General features: G+C 40.0%; 3 protein-coding genes across 3 annotated transcripts in view; 1 reads left to right on the top strand and 2 right to left on the bottom strand.

The window, feature by feature from the left end:
* The window catches only part of LOC123982179 (BTB/POZ domain-containing protein KCTD9-like), a 7,172-nt gene extending 7,146 nt beyond the window's left edge, over positions 1–26 (bottom strand). The window contains exon 1 of the mRNA XM_046067599.1: positions 19–26. Coding sequence (XP_045923555.1) covers positions 19–26 — 8 coding nt within the window. The remainder of the gene's footprint in view (positions 1–18) is intronic.
* Positions 27–74: 48 nt separating this feature from the next.
* On the bottom strand, positions 75–3,043 carry LOC123982334 (E3 ubiquitin-protein ligase MARCHF5-like). Its single transcript, XM_046067803.1, has 3 exons — positions 2,895–3,043; positions 1,180–1,268; positions 75–318 (listed from the first exon to the last, which is right to left on the bottom strand). The coding sequence occupies exons 2-3, from the start codon at positions 1,206–1,208 to the stop codon at positions 108–110; spliced, it is 240 nt and encodes a 79-aa protein (XP_045923759.1). The 5' UTR covers positions 1,209–1,268; positions 2,895–3,043; the 3' UTR covers positions 75–107.
* A 1,154-nt stretch (positions 3,044–4,197) lies between these two features.
* actr1b (actin related protein 1B) lies at positions 4,198–15,677 on the top strand. Its single transcript, XM_046067800.1, has 11 exons — positions 4,198–4,379; positions 5,942–6,006; positions 6,752–6,827; positions 8,892–9,017; positions 9,118–9,242; positions 10,790–11,006; positions 11,085–11,177; positions 11,314–11,488; positions 11,774–11,835; positions 13,135–13,175; positions 13,266–15,677. Exons 1-11 carry the CDS (start codon positions 4,332–4,334, stop codon positions 13,366–13,368), a joined length of 1,131 nt encoding a protein of 376 aa, XP_045923756.1. The 5' UTR covers positions 4,198–4,331; the 3' UTR covers positions 13,369–15,677.
* The last annotated feature ends 1,607 nt before the right edge of the window (positions 15,678–17,284 follow it).

Here is a 17,284-nt window from a genome sequence, read left to right as displayed (position 1 = left end):
ATCATCTTTTCCCCTAGCTCTGCCATAAAGTTTGTTTTTTTGCTGTGTGACCGGTTGACCTGGACGTTCTCTGGACTTCAGAGACTTGCCATTCTTGTTGTAAAGCTTCACATACCCATCTTGGGGAAGGTGATGTGGTATTCAGTGCCACACTGCGGACAGTTCACCGCTCCTCCGCTGTTTCCTTTCTGCTTCTCGTCCAGCCAGCGCTGCAGACAGGACTGGTGGATCCATTTAGTGCAGCCTTTACACCTGCAGGGGCTCACCCACTCTGCGCTGTGGTCGTCTCGCTCAGTGGCAAAACACACCCAACAGTGTCTGGACAGCACATGCACACAGACAGACAAGACACAGTGTTACTAACATGTCAGTCAAATTACAAACAGGCCACATCAACCATCAAAAGCTACAGTGCAGTGAGCTTATGTAGGAACCAATCACAGCCACTTCCTTTTCTGCATGTCCAAAATACAATCATGGAGGTATTATGTACGAAACACACACCCTGCAAGCTGCATGTTTAGACCATTAAACTTTTTAGTTTAACCAATAACGACAGATAGATAAATAAATAATTTACCCCTAGTGGTATCTTGCCATGCAATGCAAGTTTATCTGTATAGCACATTTCAACTACAAGGCACTTCAAAGTGCTTCACACCATAATTCCAACAGTTTTGTAGAATTTTCATAATTTCAATAATGGGTTACTAATAATCAGGCTTTTCACCTTCCATTGTTTTGCTTTTTTGATTTCCCCATCTCTCACACCAGTAAAACCTGATCCTCTTCACAGTACGATATTTATTTCCTCTTATGATGTACGCACGAAGGATGATGCAGATAAGCTTTGGTTTTATTTGTCCTGATATCCGTTTGAGACTTCTATCACCACCCAAATACGATGGAGAGGAGTTTCACTTGTGGAGCTCGCAGCAGTAAAGAAACCATTTAAAAGATTCAAGAGCAACATGACTTCAGTAACACGTTTGTCCTCATGCCATTCCTAACAGCAGATTTGACCTCAAGTGAGAACATGTCAAATTTTTTCCATACGAGTCATGTACAGATAATGTCAGTGATTTAGAGAATTGCAATGCCTTCATCATAACAACTCATGGATGAATGAAATGGTGCAATAAGTCCGACATGACTCGCACTCAGGAGGTGTGGTCTTACTTCTCAGGCTGCTCCTCAGCGAGGGCCATGGTGCTGAACGGGCTCTGCTCTCCGAGATGTTATCATGAACCCATCAGACCAGCAAGGATCTGTGAAATGAGCATTTACAGACTGACTGATTCACGGACACACATGCAACAGTTGGGTTTATTTTTATGACGGTGGAATGTATATTTTTCCAAGAACTTGCATTTGCATAAAGTGATAACACCGACATACTATCATAAGCCATTTATAAACAGACACTGAACAACAGTAGCATCCCACTGAAGTTGTGGCCACCTGATAAAGTCCAATATTTACTCTCCTTTAAGCTTTGGTTTCTACTAAGGCTGCACAATTCTTTAAAATAACAACAACAAAAACACACACAGACAACCTATTGCTATTATGTTATTACAAATTTGAGATATAATTAAGGATCAGCGGGAATGATAATTTTGGCATCACAATTTTAATTTTCGATTAAAGAAATATTAATTGTTGGGGTCTTTACCAAACTATTTTTTTTTTCTTACATCTGAAGGAAAACATTTGTAGGACAAGGCGTCTCTGCAGCACCACAGTACTTCACTTAAGTACAAGTTTGGAGGTAATTTTACTTTACTTGACCATTTAATGTAAAACTTCACTTAAAAGTCCCAGTTAGACGCCTGTCCCTTTTACTGGCATGATGTGGCTACATCAAATTGCCAGGTATGTGTACACATACGGGGAATTTGACTCAGGATTGTACATTGCTCAGGATGTGCTTACTTATACAATAATAAAATAATAATATAATAATAATAAAATCAGACACAAACTACAGAGTAGACAACACTAATATACACACTATGAACCAAACAATATAGACTTATTGACAAATAGTGCAGTAATCAGAGTGCAAAGGATGCAAGAGTAAACTATTCTCATTATGTACATGTTGACGGTGGATATGATATACAGGTACACATGTTTGGAAAAATAAACACAGGCCTGGTCTGTTTTTTGATAGAAGTTATCTGCCTATGATTCAAGAAAATAAAACCCAGAGTTATTAATTTAAATTTTATGGTATCTAACTAATCTAACTGTTACCCCACTACATTTATGTCACAGCTATAACGTTACCAGTTATTTTGAAGATATTGATTTTAGATCAGTCTGATCAACATAATTTTATATTTTATATATATATAAAAACCTAAATTAACCCAATTTGTTCCACTTTGCCAACATTAGAAAGCTGCTTACTTTGGCACTTTACTTTTTACATTTACTTTCACTTTATCCTCGCCAACCGAAGACAGAAACCACTTTATGTTTGGTCCTGATGGTGAAACCAAACTAGTGACACATATTTTGTCCCCAAACAGAATCTATAAAGTCCAAAGTTTGTGCACAAAGTGAGACGTGTGGCAAAGCACCTGAACACACAAACTGAAACCAATAGTAAAACTCTTCTTGCGAAACAAGTCAGCTATAGTTTTAATTTGAAATAAAGAGCATAAACATCGCCCTGTAATTTCACTGACTTTAACTATCTTATGTTTTCTGTCCACAGGACAAAACTCTCATGCTAACATGAGTTAGCTCATTAACGTCAACTTCAGGAAGGTGTTAACTTTACATTATAAACAGCATCTAAACCACGTTAACAGATAGTATAACTAACCTCTTTGCCTTTCAGTTTAAAAACGACTCTGTGATACTAATATAAAAACACCACATACCTGAAAAATGTGTCCAAATATATCAAGTTTTCACTGTCAAACACGAACTTCTGCGCTGTGTTTTCCTCACACGGCCCGGACAAGAGCATGTTAGCTAAGCATTTACAGCTTCATGATTGGTCGGTGGCCGGGCTCCAAGAAGTGTTCTGATTGGTCAGCGGCTGTGACGGTGGTTGCTGCATTCACGGCCTGCGGGAAACCACAGAATTCTAACTTTCGGCGTGAAAACACCGTCCGTGTCATTGTTTTGGCGACAACAAGCAATCAGAGGAGGAAAATAATTAAGAATAATCGCTCTAGTACTGTACTTCAGTATGTCAGGATTCAGTATCACGTCGTGCCTGTACTTTGCTTGAGTTTATCCTCATTATGCTTATTTATACCGCTGCTTCACTACATTTCAGAGGGCTTCATATTTTAAATTTTATCATTATTGTTAAAAATAGTTTCATTAATTGAGATACCCAGTATTTAAATCAATTAAAATGAGGGTCTCTTCCACCGACAACTCATTTAATTCCTACTTGCATGTTATCCAAATGATTATCCAAACGGGGTCCATTGTGCAAAGTGAATTCTGCCTTTTGATACTTTTGTAATTTTGTACTTTACTCGAGTGTATTTTGAATATTTAAACTTACATCAGCAGACATGATGATTGAAACAGTTTATTAATGACATTTTAACATCCATAACTGCACACTTAATGGCTAGAGCCTTTAATTCGTGATGTATTAACACTTATAACTGCACAAATCATGATTAAACCCCTTTATTAAAGACATTTCATCATGTCGTATAGCTGCACACTTGATGGCTTATTAGAAAGTGTGAAACACATTAGTACTGATTAATGAATTACCACCTCATTATCACTAAATAGAAAGCAAAAATACCCCCCAAATGGATTTTTCCTGGCAATCTAAAATTATTTATGACCTCATACCTGATCTGTGAGACTTTAGAAAATAATTTATCAAGTATTAAAACGTATAAACCCTTTGTAAATGCTGAGCTGAATACTCTTTATAAACGTATAGTTATTATTTAATCGTACCCAATAGATCAGAATAAACAAGAAAATATTAACTGGGTATTATTTTCACAAAGACATGTTGTGGTTTACACATTACAGGGTGGACAAAAACGCTGCTGCTCTTTGACAGTAACGCATGGCCACATGGTTAAACGCTGTGATTGGTTAACCCTCCTGTCAGTCAAGAAACTAGTGAAGGTGATTGGCCGATTCTCCTGTCAGTCAATCCGATGTTGTTGTGGTAGGGAGGCGGTCCAACCCTCCGCAGCAGCAGCACCGGGGCGTCGAGACGGCGGAGTGCACAGTGACAGGGCGTGTTGTCATTTACATGATTAAAACACTAAACCGGGAGGAATACACACACGGATCGATAGAAACATATCTTAAATACACAGTCCGTCATGGAATCCTATGACATTTTAGCTAACCAGCCTGTTGTGATTGATAATGTAAGTATGATGATGTCATTCATCCACACCCAAACCGAGGCCGCTGGCTGGCTAGCTGTTAGCTTACAGAGCTATTGTGTTAAAGCTAACAGTATAGATTGTGGATCTCGGTCACGCTCGTTAGTTGTGCAGTAGTTACCGGCATTGCACGTTAAACGACGTTGGCATTGCTCCAGCTGCTAGTATGTATGTAGCGAACCTTGATTTATCCAGAGCTAGCTAAAGCTGTAGCTAGCATACAGCAGCGCTAACCGGCTAGCTAAGCTTCGGTTTGCTGTCCGTGGTACTGGAGCTGGACCGAAATGCTAAACAGCTAGCATAGCGGACTGAGCTGTCAAGGATGTAAGAGATGCATGTAAGATTCATTCCGAGGCATTAGCTGAACACGATGCCGATTAACTGCGTCTTCATATGAAGCACAAGCGTCCGATTCAGCAGGTCAGGGGAAAGTTCAGGTCCAGATAAAACAAAAACCGCTACGCCTAGAGCTGTCAAGTCTGGACTGGATTGTCCCAGAGAGGCTAACGTTACTTTAAAACAGTTTTAGATTTGTGAAACTTTTATTCTGTTTGCGGAAATCCAAAAAAGGACGATTTATATGCTGTTGTTTTTTGTTTGTTTGCTTTTTTTTTTTTTACATGTAGACCACATTGGACCAGATCAAGATAAAAAAAAAAAAAACTGGAGCTGTCAAATCTGGCCTAAATTGTCCCAGAGAGGCTAAACTTTATGGAAAAAAGTTTCAGATTTGTGAAACCTTTATTCCTAAAAAGGACGATTTATATGCTGTTGTTTTTTACTTTTACATGTAGACCAGATCCAGATAAAACTCTTTCTATAGCTGGCTTTGTGTCTTCATATGAAGCACAAACAGTAGCTTTGCTTTGAGCACACGGATGTTAGCAATGCAGTTAAAGGAATACAAACAGCACGTTTTTGATTGCTGGTGTTACACTATATTCTGTGACCCGAATAGATTTCCAGCTAGCTATATGTTAGTGCCATTGCTAATCTGTGTTATATATTCTCTTTTGGCAGGTGTTGCCAATACCTGTTCTCCTCCATTAATATACAGAGCGCCAGAATAGCTGCTAAGCAAACATTTTGATTGTTAATAATCTGATCTTTGACACAGGAAAACACACGTACTTTTATGGCTGTGAAAGCAGAAACTGTAGAGGAAGATTACAGGTGTGTCTGCAGAGCGCAACACCTCACCTGTTGATATTTGGTAAACGCATAGATCGAACAAGCTATCTCATCAGAAAATAGATTGTGGTGAAGTATGTTTAAAAACGTTTGCATGCATATTTATATATTTATAGTGTCGGCCTTGCTAGTCATGACAGCACAGGACAAAGTAGCTCTTGAGACAGCAGCGATCTAGGACACACAGTGTTTCTTCTAGCTGCTGGTGTCTGAGCATGAGTGTGTGACTGCTGGTGGCCTCAGGTTGTGTCTTATGACCTCTCGCACTGTTTAGAGATTAAAGCTTCGCTGCTCTTAGTTCAACCACAACTCTGTGTTTTTGGGCCTAAATGTCATGCCTGTCTTTTCTTTAGGGTTCGGGGGTTATCAAGGCTGGTTTTGCAGGCGACCAGATCCCCAAATACTGTTTCCCTAACTAGTAAGTGTTGCTTGACCTAGAATAAAAGGATCATATGTAGTATGTATAATGTTAACTTTATAGTAACGAGGATTTTATTGATTAATTAAAGTGTTTTTAAATGCCAGAATTTTGTGACATATTCAGAGTTGTGCACATATTCCTTATTATTCTTTTATATTTTGTCAGTTTTATATTTGTATAAATACAAATCCTCTCCACCTGTAGTATGTTTGGTCAACACAAATCCAGAGTAATGCACATGTAAATAACTGCCACGTTGTTTTGTTTTTCTTTTACACAGAGTTATTCTATAATTCTTTTGTAACTTGCATCTGTTTATTCAATATTTGTATATTTTGTAAAGTTATTTATGTCAGCTGTATGTTTATGTCTTTGTCTGGCACCTAATCACCATAGCAAATTCCTGGTATGTGTAAAATATAACTTGACAATAAAGCTCTCTCTGATTCTGAGTGTAAATCCCAAAGATGTGTAATTTACAATCTTGTAACAGAGAGCAAAGCAGAAAATATTATACACATTTAAGAGGCTGATCCCAACAAATGTTTTGTGGCATTTTTGCTTGAAAAGTGAGACAAATAATAAACTGAAATCAGAAAAGTTGCAGATTAATTTTCTGAAACTTGTCTTAAAATTTCAGCTCATATCTGGTGTCAGATATGTTTAGTTTAACTCAATTCTGCATACTTGTCTGTGTTATATTTACTGTCTGACTGTTCATTTCTCTGTGTGTGCGGTACAGTGTGGGGCGTCCCAAGCATGTGCGTGTGATGGCAGGGGCCCTGGAGGGAGACCTCTTTATCGGACCCAAGGCAGAAGTAAGACACAAACACACACTTCTGCTTTCTTTACATCAGTTCCTGTATATGGAGGAATTTTTAGGCAGCAAACTCCAGAATCACACAGGAGGAATTCTTCCAGATAATGCCTTGAAGATATGTTTGTGCACAATGTGTACTTTTATTCAGAAATATAACTACAAATTCAACAAAAACAAATCACCTCTATTCCCCCAGTAATCTGTAATGCACTGGAGATTTTGGACCTGTGACAGTGACATTACCAGGAAGGTGTGGAACACATCTTAAACTCTTTGGAGCTCTTCCAGTTCTTTCTGTTATTGTACAGCCAAGTTCAAGACTGTCGTCTGTATAAGAACCATAGGAATCAATACAATAATACAATATAATAACAGGTTCTTCTACCACGTTGCTCTCAAGAAAACACACACAGGACAATATAATACTTATATTGTCCAATAACTTATATTGTCCTGTCAGTCTGTGTCAGAAGTTGCGGAGCATTAACTGGGAGCTGTTACAGTTTCCCACATATACGTTGGTTTTGAGCGTTTCAGTAGGCTACTTCATTAACTAGCCTCCTCAACATGCGGTGCACCTGCTGTTGTGAAAATGGACAAATCCAGAGTACTAGATCTGTGTTGTTTTGGCAACTTTATATTAGAAATAGAATTATACCTGCCGTTCCCTCTGCGGGAAACACTGTTAGCATATTTTGTGTCGTGCAGATCAAATAATTGTGTTGATTTAGGAGTTGATATTTCTGTATGTAAACTTAATAATAACTTGTACAGATGCATCCGTCTCATCCCAACTTGTCACCATTTTTCTGTTGCTATTTTGCACAGATGTAGCTACACAGCCAGCTTGCTATGTGTAAAAAAAATAAAAAAAATAAAAAAATGGCACCCCGATATTTAATCCCGCCCACAAAGCTGGGGTTTGCTGATTCCAATAAATGGAACAACCAGAAATGAGCAAAACACCAGGGGCACCCTTGTAGCTTAGGCCTAAAGACGTACACCATGAACCACAACCTGTCCACAACTGTTGTTGCACCTCCCCCTCCCCATGTCGTCTCTCTATTATATTTAATAAAGGCATAAAAATGTCTCAAAAATATTTTTTAGAAGACGTAGACCGGCTGCAGAGAAGCTTCCCCACATCATCATGCTGCCACCGCCAGGCTTCATGGTGGGAGTGTTGTGTGCCTGCTGGTGTGCAGAGTTGGGATCATACTAGCATTTAGTTTGATATCTCTAAAGCTCGGTTTTTATCACATCCCAGAACTTTGTTCCGCTTTGTCTCCCTCGGGCCTTCAGGCAAAAACAAGCTGAGATGTCATGTGAGAGTTTTTTTCCACTGAGGCATAAAACTGCACCCAGACAACAGCTGCTGTAGTTTAGTGAACAACGTTTAGTTTTCAGGGAGTTGTCATGTAGAAAAAACATTAATCTCATACAAGGCAGTGCTAGCCTCAAAAACCCAGCTGTTTTCTAACATTAACTTAGCTCTCCTTAGTAGCTAGGCTCCTTACATGCTTGCTAATAACTTTTTTAAACTGTGTCTCCGACATTCAGAGCGTTGTGTTGGACAGATTTGCGCAGCTCTGTTCATGAGGGAGAGAGAGTGAGCTACGATTTTAAGTAGGCCTAGTAAAAAAATCAATATGTGGCGGTCAGCGTTGATATTGTGGCGAGCCGCCACAAATAAATGAACGTATGGGAAACACTGCAAGGAGAAGAGATGAGATTTAGCAACTAGCTTGCTTCCATGTGCATCCACTGGACAGGTAGACACAAACACTAAGAACGCAATTAATACAAACACAAGTTCAAAATACATCCGTATGTCCACAGTTAGTTTCCTTCATAACATCTGCAGTTTTTGAAGCATGTGACTAAATCATTGTCTCAGTAGCCTGAAAGAGCATTACCAAATCTTTTGTACAAAGAAAGGAACCCAGAAATGGTGAAATAATGCAAATTTACAAATGCATTTTAGCTTCAATCCTTGATTTTAGTTGCTGGTAGTGTCGATCTCCACTTTAATTAATCCCTTGTCTTTGTCTGTGATCATCAGGAGCACAGGGGTTTGTTGTCGGTTCGGTATCCGATGGAGCACGGGATAGTGAAGGACTGGAACGACATGGAGAGGATCTGGCAGTACGTTTATTCCAAGGAGCAACTGCAGACTTTCTCCGAGGAGGTTAGCGCCTCTCTTCCCGCTACATGATAATCGGGTCACATGCTTGGTAGATCTGATGTCGCAGCGTCAGTAATCCTGTCCTGTTCGGTATCTTTGCTAGCATCCTGTGCTGCTCACTGAAGCTCCCCTCAACCCCAGCAAGAACAGGGAGAAGGCTGCGGAGGTTTTCTTTGAGACCTTCAACGTTCCTGCTCTCTTCATCTCCATGCAGGCTGTCCTTAGCTTGTAAGTACACATTACATTTCACGGACAAACACTTGTTTAATGGCTCTGTACTTCAGTTTAGTATCCACCCAGCATCCACTTTATGAGGTACAACTCCTCGGTTTATGTTGAGTTCTGCAACTTCTTCGTGGTTTGAATACAAAAAACTGTTAATCACGCTCACATAACTGCTGACTGGAGTGAGGCAGAGGCTCTGTGTGGAGTAGAAGGTGTTGGTGCGTCAGAAAGGCCTGTTGTTAACCACACTATCTGCACAATTTACAAAATGTTAAAAAACATTTACTGTAAAACAAACAGGAGTGGCCGCCCCTGTTTGTTTGATACTAAATCTACATTTTACTGAGGATTAAATCCTGAACAAAAACCATCCAGTTAGCCAGGTTAGAGGAGAAGAACATTAAGCTGCAGCAGACACGCACGCAATCTCTAAAACTAGAAGAAGAATCATCAGCTGGTTTGACACTCCTCTGTTATGACGAGCTCACACAGTGTCAGAAGTTACTACACACGGCATCATTTCAAGGATCCTTGACCATATTTGGGTGAGAGGTGCATCCGTAATTCCTGATATTAACTAGCTTAAAACAAAATGTCCTTACCAGAAAAATTTACAGCCGACTCCTAATAAGCTTTTTCAGCTGCGCTGGTTAAAGATACAAAGTGCAGCAGAGAGAAGTTGCTTCTATCCTGATTGACAGCTCACCATGAGCATTATACCCTAAACAAAAACCATCCAGTTGAGAAGAGAAGAACATGAAGCTGCAGCAGACTCGGGATCGCATGAATTTCTCCAGTTGAAGCACATGTACGTCCTTCGTGTGTTCGTGACTTTCGGGCAACACACAGATATCTGTGCAGACCCTCAAGGATTTGAGAAGAAAATGTACATCTTTCAGAACTTAATGGCTACACAGATGTGGAAATAAAATTTGAGTTTAAGGTGCAGGTTTGCTATAAAAACAGTGTCTGAAATGTAGCGATCTGCTGCTAGCAACATTAGCATTGTAGCTAAGGTGGTGCCGTCAATCACAAGGTAGCCCCGCCCTAAAGCCTCCCCTGCTTCCTGGTCTCTGTTCCTCTAAATGGGACCATAATTTACTAAATGAACATCATGCTGTGTTGAAGAAGACTTGAAACTAGCGACTGAGACCATAAACTCATCAGGAAAGTGTTTACTGAGGGAATAAATCAGCTGAGAAGTAGAAACATTTTCTCATATTCTTATACAATCTGACTTCTTTTTGCAATGTTGAATCAAATGTTTGCAACCAGTGGAGTCGCCCCCTGCTGGCTGTTAGAAAGAATGCAGGTTTAAGGCACTTCAGCATTGTCTTCACTTTTCAGACCCGTAGGTTCCCGGTGTTCCTTAGTGTCAGTGCAGCGTGATTTTAGGACTGAAGTGAACCTAAACATTGTTCCAGACCTTTTGCGTCACTTCCTGGTTCAGTTGAACCTTTATCACACAGAAACATACTGATTAGAAGGACATGACAAGCGTGGGTCCTGTGGTCTGTAAATGGGACGTGACTGGCCTCTGTTTCTTGCAGGTACGCCACAGGTCGTACCACTGGTGTTGTGTTGGATTCAGGCGATGGTGTCACCCACGTGGTGCCCATCTACGAGGGCTTTGCCATCCCACACTCCATCATGCGCGTGGACATTGCTGGGCGAGACGTCTCGCGGTATCTCCGTCTGCTGCTGCGCAAGGAAGGCTACAACTTCAACACCTCCGCAGAGTTCGAGGTTGTTCGCACCGTCAAAGAGGTACGGTGGTCCGTGTGAATTGGTTTGAAATCTGAAGAACTTTATGAATACTAATCAAACGTGTTTCCAACTTTGCAGAGAGCCTGTTATCTATCTCTCAACCCGCAAAAGGACGAGACTTTAGAGACAGAGAAGGCTCAGTATGTTCTCCCTGATGGAAGCACTTTAAACGTGAGTCGAACTGATGCTGAGAAGTGTTTTTGGAAAGACGTTCAGTGTTTCAAAATCTTCCTCCTCTGTGAAAACCTCCTCCCCATCCTGACCACAAACCCTGAAATGTGACCTTGTTTTGTTTTTTGTTTTTTAGATCGGCCCGGCCAGGTTCCGCGCTCCAGAGCTGCTGTTCAGACCCGACCTGATAGGAGATGAAAGCTCGGGGATCCACGAGGTCCTGGCTTATGCTATCCAGAAGTCTGACATGGACCTCAGACGCACACTGTTCTCCACTATAGTATTGTGTGGGGGATCGACATTGATCAAAGGTTGGTGTTAAGTGATGGAAGGTCATTCACCTGTTAAAGCCCTCTTTTCTTAAACGCTATAGTCTTTAATACGCTCCTGCTAGCAACATTAGCACTGTATCTAAGGTGGTGGCGTTTATTACAGGAGGGGTAAATACTACTCCCTTGTTTTTCTGCTTTTATGTGAAAATGCCTTTGGGCTGTCGCTGCTTCTAATACCAAATATTAATAAGAGAAATAAATAACCAACCTCTCTGTCTCACAGATATAAACGCTCACTCACGCAATCTGTCTCTTTTCTTCCAGGCTTTGGGGAAAGACTACTAACTGAAGTCAAGAAGCTCGCACCCAAAGACGTGAAGATCAAGGTAGGTTTAGTTTTTGTTGTTCAGTTTGCTGAGCTGCACTGGGTCTACGTGTCATGCCTGTCAATGAGTAACGTCTCTTTCTCTGCTGCACCATCTTTACACTTTCTGAAATTAATCTGAAAAAGTATTTTTTGGCACTTATTATTATTTAATGATGTATTTAATTAGTTACGGACTTTGTTTTAAACACATTAGGGCTGAAAGATAATCCGCAAATAAAATCATATATTGCTTATTTGATTATTATTAATTGACAGAGTCGAGACCAAACAAGCTTGTTCCATGATGACTGGAGAATATGATTTGTAGGCCAGGCCACGTCTCTGTAGCGCCACAGTGCCCGTATTTATTACGGCATGTTGTCACACATTTTACCTTTTATCAAGAAACTGCAGCTCCTGCGATTTGGATGTGACACTTGTGCCGTTTTTTCATTACCAGTATCAGATCAGCTCGCCTCCACTGCGATGGAAAGCATCCTCCGATTTCCATTGCAGATAGTACCCCTCAATTTAGCCGGTCGTCATTGCGACGCCTCGCACGCTCCTCCCGCGGGTTGCCGCAGGCTTCCCCCCGCCGCCACTTGCGGAGCTCCTCAACTCCGAAAACTTTCAAGCACATTTTTGTTCCGCCATCACTTTTCGTAAAACTGTCAATATTTGAAATCTACACAGCTGATTTCTCACCTCAAAACTTCTCAGAGGTGGATTTAGTGATGAAATAATGTATGAAAACTGTAAAATATAAAACTTTCTGTTGCTGGCCTCTGTCTGGTGCAGCAATGATGATGCAGTGAATAGTGACGATTCTCTCTGACCAATCAGCGGTCTGCTGTGTTTTCACGTCACAGGTGCAGGTACAACATTTTCACAATGGAAAACCAAAAAAAGGCGAGTCGAGCTGGTACCGTGCAGTGGAAAAGCGGCTTTGGCCACACTGTAATATTGATTAATTTTTCAGCCTTTTGAATTAGATTTTAATTCATGTACTCAGAGAGGCAGACATGGACAGTTTTCTGCTGCTACATCTCAGCTCGGTTTTACTTTTTCTTTCTTAAATTACAGTCACACAGCATGTCGTCACATCGAAATAAGCATGCTAATGTGTATTTAGCTCAGTTTTTATTATAAAACACGCAAAGTGAGCACAAAACAACTTGAGCTACATTAGAAATGTGTCTGCTGAAGGACAGGAGACGTGAGCTGAGCTGTGTGGACGCGAGGCGTTAACAGTCACACATCTTGAATGCTCTGTAAAAAATTTGTTTTGTGACTGGTCGTTGCTTTATTTCCTGTCCAGATTTCTGCTCCCCAGGAGAGGCTGTACTCCACATGGATTGGGTAAGAATTCAGTGTTGACCCATGAATAAGGATGAGACGCGTGACATTTGATAAAACCTGTGATCTGACTGGCCTTTTTCCTCCCGGCAGCGGCTCTATCCTGGCATCGTTGGACACCTTTAAAAAGATGTGGGTGTCGAAGCGGGAATACGAAGAAGACAGAGCACGTGCCATCCACAGGAAGACCTTCTAGTTAGGGGCCGGCGCCTTGCGATTGCCCCCAGAACTGCCCTCAAATCTCCCCCATCATACTGTCGGAGACTCCCGTACTCCTGCACCATCTCCGGGTACCTCTGCGTCGTCCTTTATAAACCACTGTCAGTCTCCTGCTTTACCCCTCCACTCAGAGAAACGCACACGTTTATGTGTGGTCGTTTCTATATTTACCTCCTTTTTTCCATTCGCCTCCTTTTCCCCGACTTCCTCCTGCTGTAGGGTGACGGTGAGAGCCCCCGCCTCCCTCCAAACATCCCAAACATTCACATACAGAGGGCCGTCAGGGTATCTGGGAGGATTAGCACTGTGGACTCTTACTACAGGCCATGCTATACTATCATTTAGTCCACATTGAAGTATTGGTAATGCTCTCTTGCCTACAAAGCCCTGCAAGGTTTAGAATATCATGAAATGTCAATAAACATGAATGTTTTTTGTTTTTGTTTTTTTGCTACCGTTGAAATTTCCATTCCAAACCGAAGATTTAGGTTTTTACTTGATGTCCATTTTGTAGACTTTTTCTGTTTCTGGCTCGTAAAGAACAAAGGATTGAAGTACTATAGACGTGTATAGTGCTAGTGTCAGTGAGCAGGCAGAAGGTAAAGATAACCACTGTATTATAAATCTGACCTTAAGTGCACAGTTACCACCTGGGAGCAAAGTTGAAGCGGTTAATTTATCACCCAACTGATTAAACTGAAGTAGCTTTTTATGTCCTTATAACCAATGAAATGTTTCTACATGAACATGACATCCCGTGTTTGTGTTGATGAGGAAAATGTTCAGTACAGTCGGCGTTTTGTCTCAGCTGACAGGATTAAAACAAAGTGTAGAAAAATGCCTTGATATTTTTTATTATTATTATTATTATTTTGGGAGAAATTCATCATTGGGTTCCGTGTTAACAGCGACTTAGAAGTGTAGTATTTTTCAGCCCGGGGTCTTATTCTCATAATCCAGAATCATTTCAAACACACACACACACACACTTTCAACAACTCTCTGATTTCATTTTGGGGAGGTGAAACGGCCTCCAGCGCAGCAATATTGATCAGAGCCACAGCTGGAATCACTCTCATGTGTCTCGACTTTACAAGTCTGGCATCAAGTCCAAATCATTTCCTCATCAGCGCTGAAACATACTCCTCATCTTTGATTCTGGTTCAAATAAACATTGTCGGCCGTCAAAGTGAAACGACTCGCAATCATCCTTGAAAAATGCCTGTTATAGTTTCCCAGAAGCCACAGTGACATCTTAAAATCTTTGTTTAATACGACCAACAGTCATAAACAGAAATATAATTAATTTACGGTCATATTTGACCAAAAAAAGCATCACATCCTCTCATTTTAGAAGCTAAAACCAGTGAATGTTTGGCCTTTTTGCTTGAAAACGGACTGAAACTTTTACCAAAGAGTATCAGACGTTGCAGATTAATTTCCTGTCAATCAACTTGCATCAGCTTTAGTCTGTTGCTATGACCTTTTCTAGCGTGCACACACATCTAAACATACCTGCGTGCAGCTAGTTTGGTCAGAGGGGCTAATTTCTGTGTTTACTTTTGTTTAGACTGAAAGTGTTTTATTATTTCTGTAAAACTGAAGTAGATTTAGAAAGCTTCCGCTTGTGCCCTGATTTTTCTAGAGCTTCTCAGAGGAGATGAGTGTAAAGTCATTATGACCCCACTGTAAATTATAAGAATAACTCCAAGGTTGAAAAATGTCCTTTAAATGCTTTTGTTTTAAGTGTAATATTACGCTGATATAAAAATAGCAGTCCGAGTTCCCCCACCTGTGTTTGAAGCTCTTTACTCAGATGCATGTCAGTTAATCTTGTACAGTTAAAGATCTCCACAGAGACATGAAGCCAGGCTCTGGAGTCTGGACGGTTAAACACTTAAAAGGCCACAAAACGGCGAGTGATCAGTTTATTATGTATTTTCCTCCTCCTCCTCCCCACCTTGCCCTCCATCTCTATGTACTTGTAAAAGTCTGGGTGTTATGATTTCCCTGCATCTGAATGGCAGTGAAGGGGTCGTGTCCACACCTGTGTCCGCCTTACTCCGGTGCGTCTGCGCCGGAGCGTCCACGTCGTCTGCTTTTGGGTGTTTTTAAAAAAGATTACAGGAAAAAAAAGAAGAGGTTGTGAAATGTCGTCAGCCTTGTGTACAGTGGAACAAAAACAACCACAACAACAGGATAACAGACTAAAAATGTACAATACTGTTTATTCAAGTGTTTGCTTTTACTATTCGTAAATTCAGTATAATAAATAAGTTAATGGCTGCTGCTCGGATGTCTCCTCCTTGATTTATCAGCTGGTTTTAGATTGTTTGTAGGCTGGTGGAAAAACTTTTTGTACACTAGATTAAATTCATTAAATTGCCTTTTTTGGCATTAAATTCGACACACAATCCAACAGCGAAGGGGAAACATTTTTATAGAATAAAAAAGTATTTCAGGGTGTTTAAAAAATACTTTTTTCTTCTGTTGTCGAGCTGCAGGTAGTTTTGACACATCTGCTCTTTAAACCCGCTCATGCATGAATTAATAAAAAAATAATCTGGACTTTTTTTAAGATTCTTTTTATTACTAACAATTGGGCTAAAACAAAAATACATTCACATTCTTTTAAAAATTCAGTTTTATTTTTATATTATTTAACTGTATGTGGACACAATGAAACAAAGGAGTAAAATCCCACACCTGACAATATGGATTATTGTCAGGTGTATTGCTTGTAATTTAGCTCAGTAGTTGAAAATTAACAATAAAACACATTTTTGGAACAAATAGACGAAAAACCCTCATGGTGGTATTTATAACTGTAGTTACATGTATGCGGAAACCCAGAAGCATGTTGTCATCCTCATCTAACTTCATGTTGAATCATCCATCATGTAACAGATTACACAGTTCTAGTTAAAACTGATTTCTTTACAGTATGTGAGTATACTATAATACTTATTCTTATTTCGTATAAAGGCTGCAAAGCAGTCTTAAGTTGCCATTTAATTCTGTAATAGGCACTTTTGTTATTTATGCTTATATTTTTGTTAGTTTTTGCTCTAAATTTTTATCTATAAAACATAAACCTGTTAATAATACTTTACTGTACATACTACTATTTGTTTTATCTTGACAGACCTCCTTGACTACAAGTTTTTCACAGATATGCCTGAGGCATTTAGCACATGGCTATCACAGTCAGGCATAAATTCATGACATTTACCTGTGTGAGGTGGGTTCGCAGAATGTAGCTACAAATAACTTTCGCTGTCCTCAACCTAGTGATCAAACCGCAAAACAAATAGAAATAGCAACAAACACAACATACTACATAATACGGTGTAGTGAGTGTAGAATTAATTTTAAGATCATTTTTATCCCTTGTGGGAAATATGTTTGAATTATTACAGCTTGTACTGTACAGCAGGATGTGGCCTTTATCTTACTTTTTTTTTCCTGATTGCTTAGGCCCAATTTCTTTAAAACCTTAGGCTATCTTTGCCAAACCCTACATACTAACCACAAAAGCTCTTGAAATGCACTGACAGTATAAATGAAAAACGTGGCTTTTGCTTTTTCTGTGTAGGCCGTAGCAGTTTGCAATAAAGTTTTGTCATACATGTAGTATAGTAAAACACACATACACACAGGTGTCCAAATGTGTAAAGTATGGATGTGTCTTTGGAACATAACACACTATCAACACAAGTAAGGGAAAAACATTTTTTATTTTTCTCAAAATGTTTTACTGTAACTCTCAAACAGAAGCTCAGTAGTAGAAAAAACAAAAACAAAAACACAAAAAACAGCAGGAAAAATTCATCTTCAGCTTCATCTGGTCTTCTTTGTAGACTTGACCTTAAGATTTCATCCACATCAGATGC

Source organism: Micropterus dolomieu, linkage group LG13, assembly GCF_021292245.1.
Source record: "Micropterus dolomieu isolate WLL.071019.BEF.003 ecotype Adirondacks linkage group LG13, ASM2129224v1, whole genome shotgun sequence".
Taxonomy (NCBI): domain Eukaryota; kingdom Metazoa; phylum Chordata; class Actinopteri; order Centrarchiformes; family Centrarchidae; genus Micropterus; species Micropterus dolomieu.
This window is presented reverse-complemented; position numbering and strand designations above follow the sequence as displayed.

Coding starts and splice junctions, on each gene's coding strand:
- LOC123982334 (XM_046067803.1), bottom strand. CDS start 1,208: ATGGCCCTCGCTGAGGAGCAGCCTGAGAA. Junction 319..1,179: donor GCTGAGGAGCAGCCTGAGAA/GTAAGACCACAC, acceptor TGTGCTGTCCAG/ACACTGTTGGGTGTGTTTTG.
- actr1b (XM_046067800.1), top strand. CDS start 4,332: ATGGAATCCTATGACATTTTAGCTAACCAGCCTGTTGTGATTGATAAT. Junction 6,828..8,891: donor TTATCGGACCCAAGGCAGAA/GTAAGACACAAA, acceptor TGTGATCATCAG/GAGCACAGGGGTTTGTTGTC. Junction 11,007..11,084: donor TTGTTCGCACCGTCAAAGAG/GTACGGTGGTCC, acceptor CCAACTTTGCAG/AGAGCCTGTTATCTATCTCT.